The 18,767-nt window shown below is 32.9% G+C and overlaps 1 protein-coding gene across 5 annotated transcripts in view; it reads left to right on the top strand.

Moving 5' to 3' along the window:
• The window catches only part of LOC116347356 (protein abrupt), a 32,571-nt gene extending 13,903 nt beyond the window's left edge, over window positions 1-18,668 (top strand). For 4 of the 5 annotated variants that reach the window (XM_031777927.1, XM_031777925.1, XM_031777926.1 and 1 more), the window contains 2 exons: window positions 15,840-16,469; window positions 16,592-18,668. In XM_031777927.1, the coding sequence (XP_031633787.1) occupies window positions 15,840-16,469; window positions 16,592-16,950 (989 nt within the window). In that variant the 3' untranslated portion in view covers window positions 16,951-18,668. Of the gene's footprint in view, window positions 1-14,707; window positions 15,497-15,839; window positions 16,470-16,591 lie in introns of those variants that run through there. The other variant, XM_031777928.1, reaches the window with a different exon arrangement.
• The last annotated feature ends 99 nt before the right edge of the window (window positions 18,669-18,767 follow it).

Genomic DNA, 18,767 nt, shown 5'->3' with positions numbered 1-18,767 from the left:
TGTGGAGCATTAATTCATTTTCATTTAGTTTTGAGTCTATTCAAATTCAAAAAGAACCCTACCAATATTACAATTTGAAATCTATTTCGACCTAAGCTTGTTCGTTCCGGTTCGTCACTGTTCTTGTATGTGTTCGGTGGATTTCGAAGGTATAAATACATATATCTCAGTTATAGCTACTGCTACATGATTAGATGTTTCTATTAGAGGAAAAAACCATATGTTTCGCATGGCCGATAGTTGAAACAATTCCTAAATTTAATTTTCAATTCATCTGCTGTCAGGTGAAAGTTCTTTTTCTCCCAAAATCACCTCTCTCTGTCTTTCGACTACTTTCAATACATTTGTAGTGAAATTCAAACATTATTTTAATTTGATTAACGACTGTAACTGATTGTAAACCATGATATAAAAATATCATCTCTCATGGAAATGTGACTAGAAATTTTGAGATTTATTAAATGCACTGGAGGAAAATAGGTTTGACTATTAACTTGCTATATAGGCAGAACGTAAGCGTTGTGATAAAAACGCTATTATCTCAATAGTACCTGGCAAAATCGCGTTGAAACAATACGAAATAAGTGAGGATTTAGTCTAAAAAAAACAAAAATCGTTTCAGTAAACGAATTTTTTCTCCCATTTTTATCGCATTAACACATCAGAGCCTCCTTCACGTTATATATATTTGTGGATGAAGTAAGTACAACTGAGCGAAACCAATAGAAAATATGGAATGGGCGAATAACGAACAATAAACGTTTCATATAAATCAGAAAGTGATGCCATAAATACGTAATTCGAATAATAATATTCCAATAAAGTTTGCCGCTCTCGCCCGATCTATGCCATTGTATATTGTTTCAACATCAGGATTTTTTTTCTTAGCAAATTATGCGAAAAATATGGACGCTTACTTGTTTTTATATAAGTATTTTGCTATTTGATGGAAAGATACAGTCGTGCAAATTCTATTCATGTGCTTCCGATGTGCTAACGCCGGTACTTATTTCAAATAAATTGCTTGCATTTTACTTGGTACACCTTGCTCCTTTTCGTTTTTTACTTTGATATTCATGCATCAAAACATAATTTTTTATTTGTGGCAAACGTGTACCCGAATCGCGATATACCATGTAATACTCAATATGGTTGACACGAACAATACACATATATAACATCTGGTGCCGGTGTGCATGGGCTATTGTCATTTATATATGCCAACATTACCGTTTACAGCTCTCGGTAATGACGAAAAATTCATTTTTAATAACATTTATACGTATGAGTTATATTATTTGAGCACGCCACACGTTATGTACGTATGAGTATGGCAAAAGATCTGATGATCGATCAGCATCGTTGAGAGAGCATCATGAATACACCGTAAAACTTTCTTCAATACGATTCGCCAGTTTGAAACCAGTGTATACTGATAAATTGTTAAAACGTGCCCTTAATGCTAAAATGATTAAGTTCAAAAGACTTTGATAATATATTTAACGTATGAAATGAGTGGAAAACAAAAACAAAACAAGAAAAAAGCGAAAGCACATCTTACACACAATGAATTTGATATCAAGTCCTGTTTTCCAGAAATCCACAACTGGTATATATACAATACTTCTGGCCTTTAATGAGACTCAAAAGTCAATTACAATGAGCATAATACCAGCAAAATAATATACAAATTCTGAATTGTCCGCAAATTATATTCGTTTTGCAAGAGAAAATGTTAAATTCAGCTTTTTAAATCAAAAAAATCATGTTGGCTTTAAGCCAACTCATACTCTCTTCATTAGCCTTTTGCTTAAATACGTGTAGATGAATTGAAATTGCGGAATGGTCTTTTTCAACTTCATTATTTCAAACGGAAACAAACATCGGCTGCAATTGAAAAACATATACTTAAAAAGAAATTGTTTGCAGTCTGTTTTGAAGGGAAGAATTTTTTCTAAAACAATCATGTATGAATCGAAAAAACGAAATAATAGTTGAAATAATGCATGTTTCGTTGTCGATTTCCATAAACAGCACTATCAGTCATCAATGATAAATATTATAAAAGAATTGCCGTTAACTGTTGTGTCACGTAGTATGTCAATTTGTTTTAAATGAAAATGCTTTGTGAGCTTTTTTCTCAGTGAATGAAAGAAATGCGAAACATGTATCGACATCAATTGTTAATCTGTATAAAAATGCCAAGTTTTTTCTTTATCAGACCAAGGAATGAGGATTTCGTAAACGCAACTTTACGTTTGTATTTTCATTGAACACACAGTCCAACAAATGATTGTAATGCAAAGTGGGGCCTTCATTTATTCCGCTCATATTTATGTTCCTTCCGATTTATTAATGTCTGCATTATATCCTTATAATATATTACTATCCCCGAATGTATGGTTTTTGTTAAATCTGTTTCGTATTTTTTGTGGGTTGGCCTTTTGTTCACTTGCTGTTTTTTTAACGTTTTTCCGATACTCTGAATTTTTCACTTTCTGGTATTTTATTGGTTTTCTTTGTATTTGTTCGAATTGCCTAGTTTTTCTTCAAAGGGAGTCGAAATGTTAGAGAAGCGTTGGACTGATTGTATCGCTCTTGAAGGAAATTATGTTGAAAAATAAAGTCGAATTTTGCCAAAAAAAAATGTTTTTCTTAGTTAGTCCCGGGACTTATCAGGCGACGTAGTACACGCAAAAGATTTTTCACACTTTCATGATGAACCTTTTTGCATGACAATTGAAAGTATTCTATTTTTTATCAAAATGCTAAACAAATATGTCTTAAGTTATTTTTGGCGTAAGAATTATTTTTGAAACCCTTTTTATACATAAGTCACAAAAAATTTGGAATTTTGTATCGAAACCATGCCTTCATGCATAGCTATTTTTTTATAAAAAAATAATATTCGGGGATTTTGAAGGAATTTCAATCAAAAATAAGGGTACCCTCATACAACATTTTTGGCTCAAAAATGAAAATTTTGTATGGGAAGTTCCCCTAACATGCATTGAAATTTTTTCAAACTCTCGGAATATTATTTTTGTGTGAGAAAAAATATAACTGGTGCAATATAGTTTCAGGTCATTACGGTAGCGTAAAAGCATGGCTCCCACACAAAAATCCAATTTTATTCTGACTTTTGTATAAAAAGTGTGTCGAACATTATTTGTATCGCAAAACTAATTTCTCGTGGCAAAAAAACCCTCAATATTTGAGTGTTTAAGAATACATGGATTATGACTTTTGAAAGAATATTGTATTCTTTCCGGTATCTTCAGACAAAAAACTTTTGTCCATCAACCAAAGTCACTAAAACTCTAATGATTTCTATTACTCGCCATCCCCAATCATCATGTAAAATTAGATTTTAAATAAATTTTCAGTGGGTTGAGATAATCGATGAACACATTTTACGTACGGCAGTCAACATACAACGTACGACGTGGAACCGACCTACAACAACCATGCTCAGAATGGTCTGATTCAAAATGGTCTCAGAATGGTCTCTGACCTCAGAAACGTACAGAAAACATGTTTTTGAGGTGTCGTAAATTTTGGCCCATTGGAATACTTTCACCTTACACACTAGGTGTGTGCGGAAAAGTAAAAGTATTTAGCGCATGAAACATCCTGTAAGACACAAAACTTGTTAGAGATAAACAAAGTATTTAGCGCATGAAACATCCTGTAAGACATAAAACTTGTTAAATGTGTAGCAGGATTAACTCAAAAATATTTTTTTCATTTGCCAAAAATACTTTCAAGAAGGATGTTTATTAATAATCTCTATGTAATTTTTATCTTGACAAAAAAGTGATAGAAGAAATGGTGAAGGGAATATCAATGACATGATATGGGTATAAGATACGTTTATAACAGATCTATCTATGATGATGATGTGCACTCAAGTAGAATCTAATGTAGTTTTAAGTAATTTTAAATACCACAAAATTATAATGAAACCATTGTAAAAAGTGGATTGTATGCAACAAAAAGTGGTCTGTAGAGAAAATTTGCTGTTAATTTATGAAACCTTTTAGAAATAATTTATCCATTGAATTCGATATTAGTTTGATTTGATTTTCAAAGAAAATGTGAAATCGATGAGCAATAGGTAAACCAATCGGGTACACAATTTTAACGTACACACCACCCAATCTTTTCATCACATCGTTACGCCAAAGAAGTCGAGCTGCTATTTTTTACCCCATTTCAATTTTGTGCATAAATGAACGAATGAACCGCATCCATAATTGATCAAACAGCAATGCACACAAGAAAGACGAAACGATGGTATTTCATTCTGTAGGTAGTGGTAAACGTTATCGAGCTCCTAACAAACTAAAAAAATCATTCAAATGGCTTTTATTTTGATTTCGATGTATGCATGCGAGTGCCACATGCGATTATGTTTATCGACACGAACGTGTGAGTGTGTCATGCGGAGTGAGTAATTTAATTAATCAAATACATTGTGTATCGAATATAAAATTGATTGCACAAAAACAAAAAGGAATATGAAAGTGCTCAAAAATTATCATGCATCACTTGGATTGCATATCATGTCGCGGAGACGAAAAGAACGACGACTACGATGATAACAAAAACAAAATAACCGCACAACGATAACTTACTTTTTTCTATATTTTATACGAGCTATTTCACAGCTATCTCAGAGCAGAAAAGTTCATTAGCTATATATAAGTAATGATGAAAGATAATAAAAAAGATAGAAATTATATCTAATAACTTGAATAGTCAATACATGAATATAACTTAGAATATTGCCGATTGAATTTATTCAATCAAAAGAATCGAATTATGAGCGCTTGGTAAACACTTCGAAAGGTAAAATATTAACATGTTCATGTAGAAGCTATGTATGAGCGTTGAGAAAGGGACAACTAAATTTTACAGCAATCTAACAAAATATATATTTGATGGAAATATGTGTTTAGTGTTTACAACCAAAATTGGAGCCATTCAAAACAGTATGTTGGAATGTAAAAAGGAATTATTCGGAAAAACTCTGATTTTGTTTTGTATTGTACAACTCTATGTCCGTCTATTCGTTCAATTTATGCCGTGTTTGTTGGTGCACAAATTTCGACAATTACACATGCAAATATGCTTGCTTAAAATACATTATTTATATAATTGAAACGGTGTAACTTTTCCGCACACAGCTAGTGTGTGAGGGGAGAGTATTGCAATGGAATAAAATTTCAAGCCCTTTTGAACATGGTTATTGTGGGTCTGTTCCACGTCGTACGTCGTACGTCGTCCGTTGTCCGCTATGTTGGTTCGATTTTTGTGTAAATTCATAAGAGATACTGGCTATTGTTATAAGTTATGTAAAAATATGTAAGATTTACAAATATGACATTTTTTTGACATAATTGAAGTCACAGACCTCGAGGGGTCAATTTTTTGAAATTGGGGGTTGCGAGAAAAAGAAATCATTCACGCCAAAATTAACTTCAGACATATTTTTATATATTTTATTTTGTTAGAAAATAGAATACTTTAAAATGTCATACAAATGAGATCGTCATGAAATTGTGAAAAATCCTTTGCTATTAAACTAAAGAATATTTCGATGCAGAAAATAATTTTTGGCGTCGAACTTTACGCCGCTTGAAAGGTTCGAAAAATAGAACAAATATTATTTTGAACTAGCTTTATAAATACGCATCTACCTGCGTGCGGAAAAGTTCGTCTCACTCCCGTAAGACTCTTTATTTTTCGATTGTTTCTGTTGGTCGATTTTATTTTTCGGGGAACGTCGACGTTTTGATGACCAATTTACAACAATAAAAAGAAAATAAGTACGCGAATAAAACTTCTTATACTGGCAGTTCGTCTGGTAAGACGTTTGCAATTTATCGTTGGCACGAAGGCATAAGTGAACACGTTCAAATTAAAGTAGAAAATATGAAATGTGCGTTATTACAGCAATTGTTTTTCTTAATTAATCAAAACACTCGTTTCTCGAAAAAATCCTTTTCAGAGATTTCATCGTGAGATTTTAAGAGTTTAGCGTTCGTTTGGCAGATATTAACAATTATTGTACAAAATATATGCGAAGCAAACAAAAAGTGTACAATTGTATGTTTCTTTTCGATATAATTTAGATGCTTAAAACTTGTGAATAAAAAATTATGAAGAATTATTGTAATCGAGCCGAACATGGCGGCATCTATAAAACAAATCATACACGAAACTTGAAATAAAATTTATTTTTACGACAAGCAATAGTTGGGCTATAGCAAATAGAACCCAATGAACAATTTGTAATGCAAATTGCCAGGCACAAATTCACGGTCAAATTTGAACCCGGATTTGTGTGTAGTTTCAGTTATTTTTACGGTTGGCATAGCGTAACATTCAGGTGTGGACACAATACATGGAAAAGAGAAACGACAATCATTAGTATCAATTGAATTGTATATAAATTTCATTTTTTTAAATTAAAAAGTTTACTCACCTACGGGCTCCTTCCCTCCGTACTACCGTTGTACTGTTCTTATGAACGCACAACAAGGCCACAAGATTTGTGTAACACAAATGGCGTCAAGCCTAGCTAAGCTAACTAATCGTTATAATATTTGTTTTAGTTGATAATTTATGGATTCAATGCTGCTGCTTGTCTTTTTAATAATAATAATAACTGCACCGAACAGCGTTCCTTCGCCTTGGTGGTTTATTGAAAATAATTTCATTAAATAAATATACAATAATATAATACAATTTGATTTTTATCAAGCATTTTTGAGAGAAAAAATGAAAAATTATAGCTCCTCTCATGTAAATAATATAAATTTCATATAATATTTTTTAAATGCTTAAAATTTCTACAATCCATAATTTTTTGTATTTATCTGTTTTGCTTTAAATAATTTTCTATTCTCAGTTTGATCGTTGATAAATTAACTTCTAAATCAATTATATTTTCATCACTGTTTGGCATTTTTTTGGTATAAAAATCGTTGAATGACGTAAGCATATAATTCATAATAATAACTGCACCGAACAGCGTTCCTTCGCCTTGGTGGTTTATTGAAAATAATTTAATTAAATATATATAATATAATACAATTTGATTTTTATCAAGCATTTTTGAGAGAGAAAATGTAAAATTATTGCTCCTCTCATGTAAATAATATAAATTTCATAAATTAATTTTTCATCTGCTTAAAATTTCTATAATCCATAACAAATTTTTGTATTTATCTGCTTTGCTTTAAATAATTCTCTATTCTCAGTTTTACTGTTGATAAATTTACTTCTAAATCAATTAAATTTTTATCACTGTTTTGCAATTTTTTGGTATAAAATTCGTTGAATGTTGTAAGCATATAATTTATTGGCTCATATTTTGTATAATCAGTTCTCCTAATTGGTAGATCAAATAGTGGTGTTGCTCTGGTATCATGTGCTGGATCGTAATATTTCATACTGTTTGAAACATAAGTTGACTTTAAATCTCCGTGAATAATTTTGAAAATAAAAGACACTTGCGCCATCTTGCGTCTCTCCTCAAGAGTAATCATTTGCAGAAATAGTAGTCTATGTTCGTATTTTGGCAGTCTAAAATCGTTCCAGGCCATTCTTCTCAGTGCATACAATAAAAATTGCTTTTGTATTGACTCTATTTTTTTACACATATTTTCGTAGTGTGGATTCCATATTTCAGATCCATACTCAATAATCGGTAATATAAATGTAAAGTAAAGGCGTTTTAAAGTCCATGGGTCGACAAAATCCCTGCTGTTGAATTTTAACCAAGCCAATCTTGATTTTGCCTTAGCAACAACATGCTCGATGTGTGATTTGAAATTCATCTTCACATCAAGCAATACTCCCAAGTCCTTCAATACTTCAATTCTTTCAATTTGCACGCCATCTACGTTGTAATTATATTCATATTTCAGTAATCCTCGATGATATGATATCAGTTTTGTTTTGTTAACATTTAACTTTAATAAATTGCGTCCATAGTAATCTGCTACACGATCCAAATCCCTTTGAAGATGAATACAGTCATCTTCTGATGTTATACATTTTGAAATTTTGGTATCATCAGCGAACGAAAAGATGTCAGTTGACATTGTTTGGTGGTCTTCTCAACGAATCAGGCACTAGTACGCCATACATCCGAAAAAGTCCTGTGTAATTAGAAGCAAAAACATTAAACAATGAATAGACTCTATTTTCAATTGATTCATACCTTTGAGCATAATACATTTTGCAGCAACAATAAGTCTGTGGAGCAGCAACATCATCCTGAACATTTAATGGCCAATTTTTATAGGTAACATTAACCTTTGATATTAAACGCCCATTCCGAAGTATTCTCGCCACATCCTGATAATTGCCATTGCGAATTCGAAGCTTAATTTCCTTCCGTCCCTTTTGCAAAGCACGTTTGCTAACCGTTGCTACAATTATATCTGGTAGACTAGCGACTGAGTCCGGTAGTCCAGCAATCGGTTTCGCTTTGCAACCATAGCACACTTTGAATCGATGCGGTTTTGTGTTCGCTGGAAATCGTTCTTGGCAATTCGCGCATGTACAAACATCACAAGATGTTCCCCATTCATCTTCCATTTTCACCACTGAATGGCCAAGTTTCTTGACTCTCACCAAAAATTTCCGAGATTCTGGACATCTTTTCCGTCTCTTCAAACCAAATGGCCGATTGGGTGGCATCTCCGATGCACCAAATATAGTTATTGACGGCTCGTTGTTGGTCACTGTCACGGCGATGTTATCATTTACTTGGTTCGACTTCAATGCAGTCACTTCATGTATTGATCAAAATCCAGTCGTGAATATTTGCGCGTAGCATATGCTGACATTCCTTTTCGTAGCATTTTGATGCGATACTCAATGTTCCAATTTTCATGTTGAATTACGCGAATGAATATGTCTTCAGATGATCCTTGCCAATAACGTATTTTTTGCCCACAAGATTTTCCGCCTGTAAATGCACATTTTCATTGCAGGCCGCTCTGGTTTTGTGTACAGTGCCGATACGGAAACACTATCGGTCACGATTTGATGATGGAATTGTTTGGATCGTTTGCCCAATTGGTTGATTTTATCAACGTCGAACAACAAATTCCATAGTCCATCTCGATCATGATCTCTGTAGTATTTTTCGGGGTATTTATTTAGCCGGTTGGTATCAGTATTCAGGAATCCGGGCACCACTTTTAGCTTGCTTGCCAATTTGTCATACAAATGTCTCATTTCTAATCGCACGCATTTCAAATGATAATCGCAGAACGGTACAAGAGCAAAACTGTTTATTTTCCGTGGCGATTGTTTGTTGGCTGTTGAAAGTTCGGATTGTTACGGAATATTTCATGAATGGTATTCCATTGTGCGGCATCACTGTGATAAGCTGCTATCTGACGTTGGATTTGTCCGAACAACCACAACGATTCAAACCAATGATCCTTTACAAAAAATTTCATGCATTTTTCGCGTAATTGGGTTGTGTTCACATTATGTTGTCAAATGAAATATTATTGGAAGTGAAAGAAACAAGTGGATCCATTCCATTAGAATTCGTGGGAACTATGCATATTGCATATAATCTCCGTTCCATTTGACACGGAAATGACCACCAGAATGGGCCAAAACGTTACATTTTTCAACGTTAGAATGTACTAACCAACATTAAAAATTTGTTTTCTGGCTAGTCACATCGATCACACACCATCAATTGCCAATGAGTTATAACAGTGAGCATTTTTACAACATACAATTCATCGCATGCTAATGCTCCGTTAAACATAGAAGTAACAATTACACGCTGGGTATTTTTGTTTGTTGCTTTCTCAGCTCTGATCTATATTTCCTTCAAACGTATTTCACGTTATCGTTGTTCGTTATTGGAATTTATTCAGTAATATAATCAAGATACAGGAAAATAAAATGTCTTACATCCGTAAGATGAACTTTTCCGCACTGTGATCCACAACATGCATTTATTACAAATCTTTTACTCAAAGAATTCAAGAGAAAACTGAATCTGACTTTAGTTTTACGATACAAATAATTTTCGAAGCACTTTTCATACAAAAACTACTAAAAATGGGAATTTTTGTATCGCAGCCATGCCTATATAGTATTGTAATCATGTGAAATTGTGCAGAGGTTATTTTTTTCAAAAGAAGGTAACATTCTGAAAGTTTGAAGAAATTTCAATGCATATTAAGGGTACTTCCGATACAAAATTTCGTTTTTGAGCAAAAAATCCAAAATTTTGTTCGGGAGGTACCCTTAATATGCATTGAAATGTCTTCAAACCCTCGGAATGTTAGTTTTGTGTGATAAAAATAACCAGTGCAAAGTTTCATCTCATTACGATATCATACAGGCATGGCTTCCATACAAAAATCCAAATTTTTTGAAATTTTTGTATGAAAAGTGTGTCGAAAGTTATTTGTATCGCAAAACTAACGTCATATTCGGTTTTCTCGTACCCGAAAACCCTCCAATACACATTTTCGAGTGTTTAAGTATACATTAAATATCACTTTTGGAAGAAAAATTGAATTTTTCCCATGGATGGCCATGGGCATCACATCAGACATGACACTTCACTCTGTCAACCAAAGTCGCTCAAAATCTGATGGTTTCTATTCCTCGGCACCCCCAATCATCCTGTGAAGTCAGATTTTGAATCGTGTTAACAAATTTTTGCGTACAGCATACAGGGTACAGGGTACATGGTACAGGGTACAGGGTACGCACATACATTCGGACATCAAAAAACCGCTAGATTCGTGTTCCATGGCCCCAAAAACACCCAGAAAACACATTTTTGATGGGTGTTATTTAATCTACCGATTCCAATACTTTATCTAACACACTGGGTGTGTGCGGAAAAGTAAAAACTGATTAGTTGAAATGCCATAAAAAGAAGATGAATGGAACCAATCCTTTGAATGAAATCAGTAAATTGAATTATGGCACTACAAATGAAATTTGAGTTGGAGGGGCAAAAAGTGAGCAAATATAGAGTGCGTGTGTACGAAAACGCACACCACATTTCAAATCAATTTTATTTACACAAATAATTTTCGATTCATTTCTTAGATGATCCCAGCACTATAGTTTATAATAAGTATACTTATTACGAACCTATAGAGCTCTGCTATAGCTGGTTCTGAAAAAAATCTGTTAATGTCGGCGTCTGTGTGCGTGCACAGTACAAACGAGTATGTGTGTCTTTCTTTCTCTTGAACACTTCTACAATGTAAAATGTAGTCCTTTTTCGTTGTTGCATTTAGTTTTTATGGGATTGGTTTTTCGAACTTCTATGTACTGATAATTATCCTTCACGTTCTACTCACAGGACTTATGCTACCCTAACAATAGATTTAACTCGAACTTGAAGTTTTAATATACGAATATTTATGTGGAATTAAAGAAAGACCGAGTGAGAAGCCGTGTTTATTATTAATGTGCAAAGAATACCTGAAGATGATACTAGGTATATTGTTTTAATAGCTCAACAAATTACATGAAAACACACCATATATACACTTAATACTCAGTTTATGTGAACAAAAAAAAACGTACACGTTCACCGCATTAGACATTCAATGAACACCATGGAAGTGGGGACAAAAAGACGGCTCGAAAATATTTCACAATCGCAATCAATTCATTATCGGTAGTTATGTTGTGCTGAAAACACACCCAATTCTTAATTGTATAATGTTATAGACAGCAAGAAAATACACGTTTCTAAAAGAAAGAAAAACAATGTTTAGAAAATGAAATTACATTTGCGCGATTGATAAAAAAGAACGCATTTCTTTTCCAAATATTTGCTCTTATTCTTCTTATGTTGTAAGCGCGCAACGAATATATAATATTGGCCAAACTCGAAGAGTGTAGCATGTGATAAATCGAAATAGACAGCAAAAATCACGTATGTTATTTTCGAAATCCATTAGCAAAATTGATAAAAATGGTTGTTATATCAAATATATTTGCATTTTTAGTTTTGAATACAAAAAATAGAATTTTGAAAGTTTTATTCAACATAAATCTTTATTTTCATCGAAATTGATGGTGGGTGCAACAACAGAGCAAGGCCACCTCTAAATAAAACCTATAAAACTCACGAGTAACAAAAGAACTTCAAAATAAAAAGGAACTTACATCCGTAAGTCTAACTTTTCGGCACCGTTTCCAAATTTCTTTCTTTACCGAACTGGTAGTGCAGTACTTAGACATTAAGACCATCTTAATGGGACCTATCAGTCGTTGTACTACGGTTCAAGTATAGTTGAGCTACATAATTCGTTATAAGAAAAATTGTGTCATTTGAAAAAAAATTGATTTGGTTATTCCCCTCTGAAGTCACATTTTGAAGTAAAATTGGTATCCATTCAAACGCTCTGAAAATGAGTATTTGGAGGTTTTTTGGCATGAGAAGACCGAATCTGACGCTGTTTTTGCTATAAAATTAGGTTTTGAATAAAATAAGATTCACAAGTTTCCATAGTGATTAAGTCATGTAGTTAGGGTGTTTTATTCTCTCGAAATTGATCGACCTTCTTCGCAAAATGTATGCTTGCAGTAACGTCATCAGTCAATCACAATGAAAACTTGTGGATCTTATTTTCGTGCCAAAATACATAGTTTCATGCGTCTTTTAATGTCCAAAAAACTTTACTGCTCTCAGAAATTAGAATTCGGTAGTTATTACTTTTGAATTAGTACTGCACTGTACCAGTGAATGTTCAATATCTTTCGGAAAATAAATATTCGTTCGGTAAAGAAAGAAATTTGAAAACAGTACCGAAAAGTTAGACTTACGTATGTAAGTTCCTTTTTATTTCTTTTCCGCACACACCTAGTGTGTAAGGTAAAGTATTGGAATCGGTCGAAAATTTGACATCCATCAAAAATGTTTTTTCTGGGTGTTTTTGGGGCCAGGGAACACGAATCTAGCGTTTTACTTTTCCGCACACACCTAGTGTGCCTCAACTCAGTGGTTAGCGTGCCAGGCTTGTGAACGTGAGGACACGAGTTCGATTCTCGGTCAAATTTCGGCCGGTATTTTTCCACCGTGATTCGCTCAGGAATCATCGGTGGTTTAATGAGACGAAGTTTGAAAGAAGTCTGATACTTGTGGAGTGCTTCGGAGGGCACTTAAAGCCGCCGGTCCCGTGTGTGTGCACAACGAAGATATGGGTTCAGCACAGACACACGTTAAATAGAGTGCCTTCGCGTAGGTTGGTGTCTTGGATATGCGATATCCACGACATCTACCGTAAAAAGGTAGTGCTGAACTACTGGTGAATATACCGGTAAATCAGTGGTGGTAGTACAGTCTCTATTGAAAAGAGAATCCAGTGCCTTCTGGAGTTTGGCATCAATCGGGCGTATTGCAGACTTGAGCAACGAGGAACTACGGATATTGCTGGATAGCAGACCTAGTACACTCCCCGATCTAATCCAATAATTCAAAATAAAGTATTGGAATCGGTCGAAAAATTAAAACCCATCAAAAATGTGTTTTCTGGGTGTTTTTGAGCCAAGGAACGAGAATCTAGCGTTTTTTCGATGTCCGAATGTATGTGCGTACCCTGTACTCTGTACCATGTACCCTGTACGCAAAAATTTGTTAACACGATAACTTTCAAACAAGAAAAGTAATTCAAAATCTGACTTCACAAGATGATTGGGCGTGCCGAGGAATAGAAACCATTAGATTTTGAGCGACTTTGGTCGATAGAGTGAAGTGTCATGCCTGGTGTGATGCCCATGAGAAAAATTCAATATGATATCGTAATGAGATGAAAGCTTACACACGTTATAACATTTCGAGAGTTCCACCCCTGCCGTTAAAAATATATTTTTGCGCATTAAATTGAATATCAAAAGAGAACAACTCTAATATTTAGTTTATATTAAATTGGGCTTTTTTTTATTTTTTGTTCATTTTTTTATCGTTTTGTTACACACCGTATGTTTGTTATCGTTGTTCTTACAAAATATATATTTATTATGTATTTTTAAATTTGTTAATTTCTAATTAAATAGATCTATAACGTACATATATACAATTATTTCAATTTATCTAAATCGTCTAAATAAAGGACTTGAAGAGTCGATGCAAAACTTCATTTAGAATAACACTGTTCAGAGCCAATTTTTTTTTTCGGTATCTGAGACGCAAGTATCACTGAATGATGTATTGCTTCAGAATTTGAGTTTTTTGTTTTTGAAATTCAAACGACCGTGATCTAATAAAAGCATTAAACATTTTTCCTGTAAATGAAAAATGTTGAAATTAAGTCGGGAAAAATCAAATCGGAAGTGGAAAACGAATTTTAGAACTGAATGACAAAACTACTTTTTCTTTCGAATTGGACGAGTTTTTTTTACAAAATCCTTTTACAGTTTTTTCAAAGAATATATGATTGGTTTTCGAATGAACTATGAATAAAGACAATGCATTTTCAAAATTCAATTTTTATCAAATGAATAAAAAATCAGTTCGAAAGTGTATAAGTTGATGCAAAAATATGAGATCAGGGTCGAACAAGTCAAGGATGATGTGTAATTTACGTTAACGTTCTGTATAGTAAATTGAAAATACACACACAAACCCACAATAAATGTTCATTCATAAAATAAAATTTCCCAACCAAACAACATTTAAATGCAGATGATGACCAAGGCCAGCAACGTGATTGTAATACTACACCGGCAAACGATGGGATCGTTAAACAAGAAGTGAATGACGATGACTGTTATTCACCGTCATCAATGGCCTCGTCAAATACATCTAAGACAAATCAACAAAATGTCAGTTACAATAAGGCATCTCACAGCGATGCAGTCTCGTACCGTGATCAACAACGCAACAATCTTTTGTCAGCCTCCATTCTGCTATCTAGATCACGTCATGCATCAGCTACTGAATTATTAACCGGTTATCTAGTTCCATGTCCTCTGTGTGAAGTACCGTTAGAGCCTAGACTATTTCGACAACATCTCGATCGGCATTATCCACGAGATTCGCCTGTGTGCCCTGTGTTAGAGTGCTGCAGAAGGTTTGCACATCCGAATTCGGTTCGAAATCATATGCGCATCAAACACACAATGCAATGGAACAAAATGAAATTAATGAGATCTTCCGGTGGCCCATTTGGCCAAAGTGGTGTCACCGATTACAAATGATCAGTCAATAGAAAATGCATTTGTTTTTAATTCGTTCTATTATTATCTGTATAGCTATTTCAATTTAGAACTTTGAGACAAATTCGAAGAAATTATCTATATAATATTGACAAAAATAGTCAGATAATATGAATTATGAAGTAGGACATGTATCATACAGTTCCTAAACAAGCAAAGCAGTTGTGAAATCTGATTTATTTATAAGCAAAATATATACCGAAATATGCGCTCACATTTATTTACCCCATTTTGATGTTATTGATTTCTATATTTTTATATTTTGGCACTGATTTTTATCTAATGAAGCTTAAGGACAAAAATATACAAAAAAAAACAAATTCCCAAAATACAAATTCCTTCAATTTAATGTGTATAGAAATTGTTTTCATATTTTTGATTAAAAAAAACAAACAAAAAAAAATTTGTATCTGGTCAAGAAAAAAATATTGCAAACAATTTTTTGTCGAACATTGGAAAAACTTTAAATTTTATAATATCAATTACGAAATAAAATTAAACGAATAGATAAGATTGTTTAATTTAATAATATGATACAAAATATTTATTGCTTATATCTTGCTTATATTTATATCTTGCTTTTATTTTCACATGAATAGTTTCTCGTCGTCAATTGGAAATGCGGGTTCGTGCAACTGATCCTAGACCATGTCCAAAATGTGGCAAAATCTATCGTTCAGCTCATACATTGCGAACTCATTTAGAGGACAAACACACTGTGTGCCCTGGATATCGGTGTGTTCTTTGCGGAACCGTTGCAAAATCACGTAATTCATTACATTCACATATGTCACGACAACATCGAGGAATTTCAACAAAGGACCTTCCAGTTTTACCAATGCCCAGTCCATTCGATCCCGAACTTGCTTCACGTCTTTTGGCCAAAGCTGGTGTAAAAATTTCGCCAGCCGAACTACGGGCCCGTGCCTCACCGACCAGTAGTACAAGACGCAGTGACATGAAACTGGAAATGCGTGGCCCGAACGATACTGACAGTAACATTGATGAAATGGAAGATGCAGAAGATTTGACAATGGCAAGCGGAATCAATAATAACAATATGAGTGGCCGATATGATTCTATGATGGGATTCAGTCATCCAAACACAACAATTACCCGTGTTGGTTCAGCTGGTGGCAAATCTGATAATCAGGATGGAAAAGATATACAATCTACTGGATCTTCGATTTTGGATACATACTTACAATTCATTTCAGAAAGCGCTTTCGGTAATAAAACAAATTATATATAATATATATATATACAGGAATGGGAATGTCATGTTTCCATTTTCTTTCAATGTTCATTATTTTTCCATTATTTACATTTTTCTTTTCTGATACACTCCCAGGAATGTCACAAGAGCAAGTAGCTGCATTCCATGCGGCCAAAATGGCACAATTGTCAACGATAGGTCAAAATTTTGATAAGCTTCCACCAACTCATTTAGATTTATCCAAATTGAATCGACATAGTCCAGATATCAATCGCATGCAAACAGGAGGTGGTGTAACAATTGAACCAACTAAAGTACCAACATCGTATCCCAACAGTGGTCGAGATTCAGTTGATATACGCCGAGACGATTCACAACCAATGGACCTAGGATCAGAAATTATGCGGCGAGATAGCGATGTTAACAACGGTGCAAGCAACAATGCCAATTCATCAGGTGAAGATGAATACGGTACGGATGATGAAAAGAACTAATGAATGAATGCCTTCGGGTTTGTTTTCAATCAAATTCACAAATCCAGAGCAAATGGTTATACTCTTTAATTTTAACGTTATTCGTAGAAAAATGAAATGTAATTAAAATACTCAACGCTTCCTCTTAGGCTAAACAAAAATTTTCTAAGTCTATTACGCGTCTTTAAAGCATTTACAATTTTAAAGAAATGAATAGATATATATTTGAAGCAAGTGAAATTAACGCACCATTAGTTATATGTAAGCAATAAAAAAATGGCAGAAAGAATAAGGAAACGATGAATAAAATAAAATAAAATCTACTTAATGAGCCTTTAGAAAACCAGTATACCAGTTTCAAATATATATATTATTCAATACAAATATATACTTAATGATAAAAATTGACAAGATTGGAGCGACTTGTGTACGCCATTCGAATGTCGTGCAAAAAAAAAAGCATTTACAAACAAACTAACACTATTGTATACGTCACACATTTAAAGAATTTATATGAAAAGAATCATCTTTAAAACCATTATTTTGTTGTTATTTTTGTGCCATTTTGCATTTTTTAACGATAAAAATGGGTGATTAAAATTTTGAAGAAAAAAAACGTCATTTCCGGAACAAATTATCTTTTGACATAAAATTATTTTCTTCAGTTGATTTGAATGATAATGATAATTTCTTAATTTTCTTTTAATTTTTTAATAAAAATACGTAAAACGCGACAGGGACATTAAATAAGTTGCAATAAATTTAAAAATTACTTTTTTAAAAACTGATATTGCCAACAGGAAAATAATACCTCACTTCTTTCAAAACTCAACCACAGATTACCTCAATTAAATATATAAATGCCATTTTTATACATACACACGCACATAAATTTTTTGTGTAACTGAAACAAACTCATTAGACTACCTCAGAACAAAAAAAATAATTATCCTATAATTTGGTTAAAATTAAGATGAAAAAACACTATGTTAAGTCATGGAAGCACAAAACCTAGTACTTAGCCATTTCAAATAATGAATTGTAATGGAACTAATAAACTTAGATAATGACAACATAAAATTACCCGAATAATAATTACTATTACTAGAGCTGGCATCACTTGTCTCTCAAAACCAACTTTATTCAAAAATTACAATAAATATCAAATAAAATGAAATCAATTATTTACTAAAGAAAAATCATATTTCAAACTCAGGATAGTAAAACGCGTTATTATTACCAACGTGAGTATTATAAAAAAACATTGAACGTCTTTTATGTAAACAATTAACTACAAAAGAATGCAATGTTCAATGGCAAATAATTGAACTACCTCTTTGAAAGAAAAAAGATTAATTTTTTTTGTAAAGCATACATGGCACTGAACATAAAATAAACGGGTTTTTAGTAATAAGAAATTAAGCCACATTATTATTATATATATAATAATAATATTAGGTAAACAACGTTTGCTTTTATAGAAGTATAGTCTGTGTTCATTTGATATTTTTCAGGTGATTAATAACTCACAGACAATCGATAAAATATCAGGAAAACAAGCAATCAAGTAATTTGTACAAATGTTTACCCACCATATTTTAAAAGTGTTGTTATAATAGAAATTGGGAAAGCCCAAAAAGAAATTGGTATTCAATAGAAGAATGGAAAATATCGCTTAAAATGTTCTAGATAATTCATCAATATTATGTTTTAAATAAACCTTTCAAAAAATATGTTAACCGTTTGTTTTATATCTGTGATGAATGTAATATATGGTGTCGCTTGTACCAAAACAATATTTTTTCAGAAGCGTTAATTTTAACTTTCATATTCAAAAT

This window comes from Contarinia nasturtii, unplaced genomic scaffold (assembly GCF_009176525.2).
Source record: "Contarinia nasturtii isolate CC-2019 unplaced genomic scaffold, AAFC_CNas_1.1 Cnas_scaffold_1837, whole genome shotgun sequence".
Lineage (NCBI taxonomy): Eukaryota > Metazoa > Arthropoda > Insecta > Diptera > Cecidomyiidae > Contarinia > Contarinia nasturtii.
Note: the sequence above shows the minus strand (reverse complement) of the source record. Positions and strands in the feature narration are given on the sequence as shown.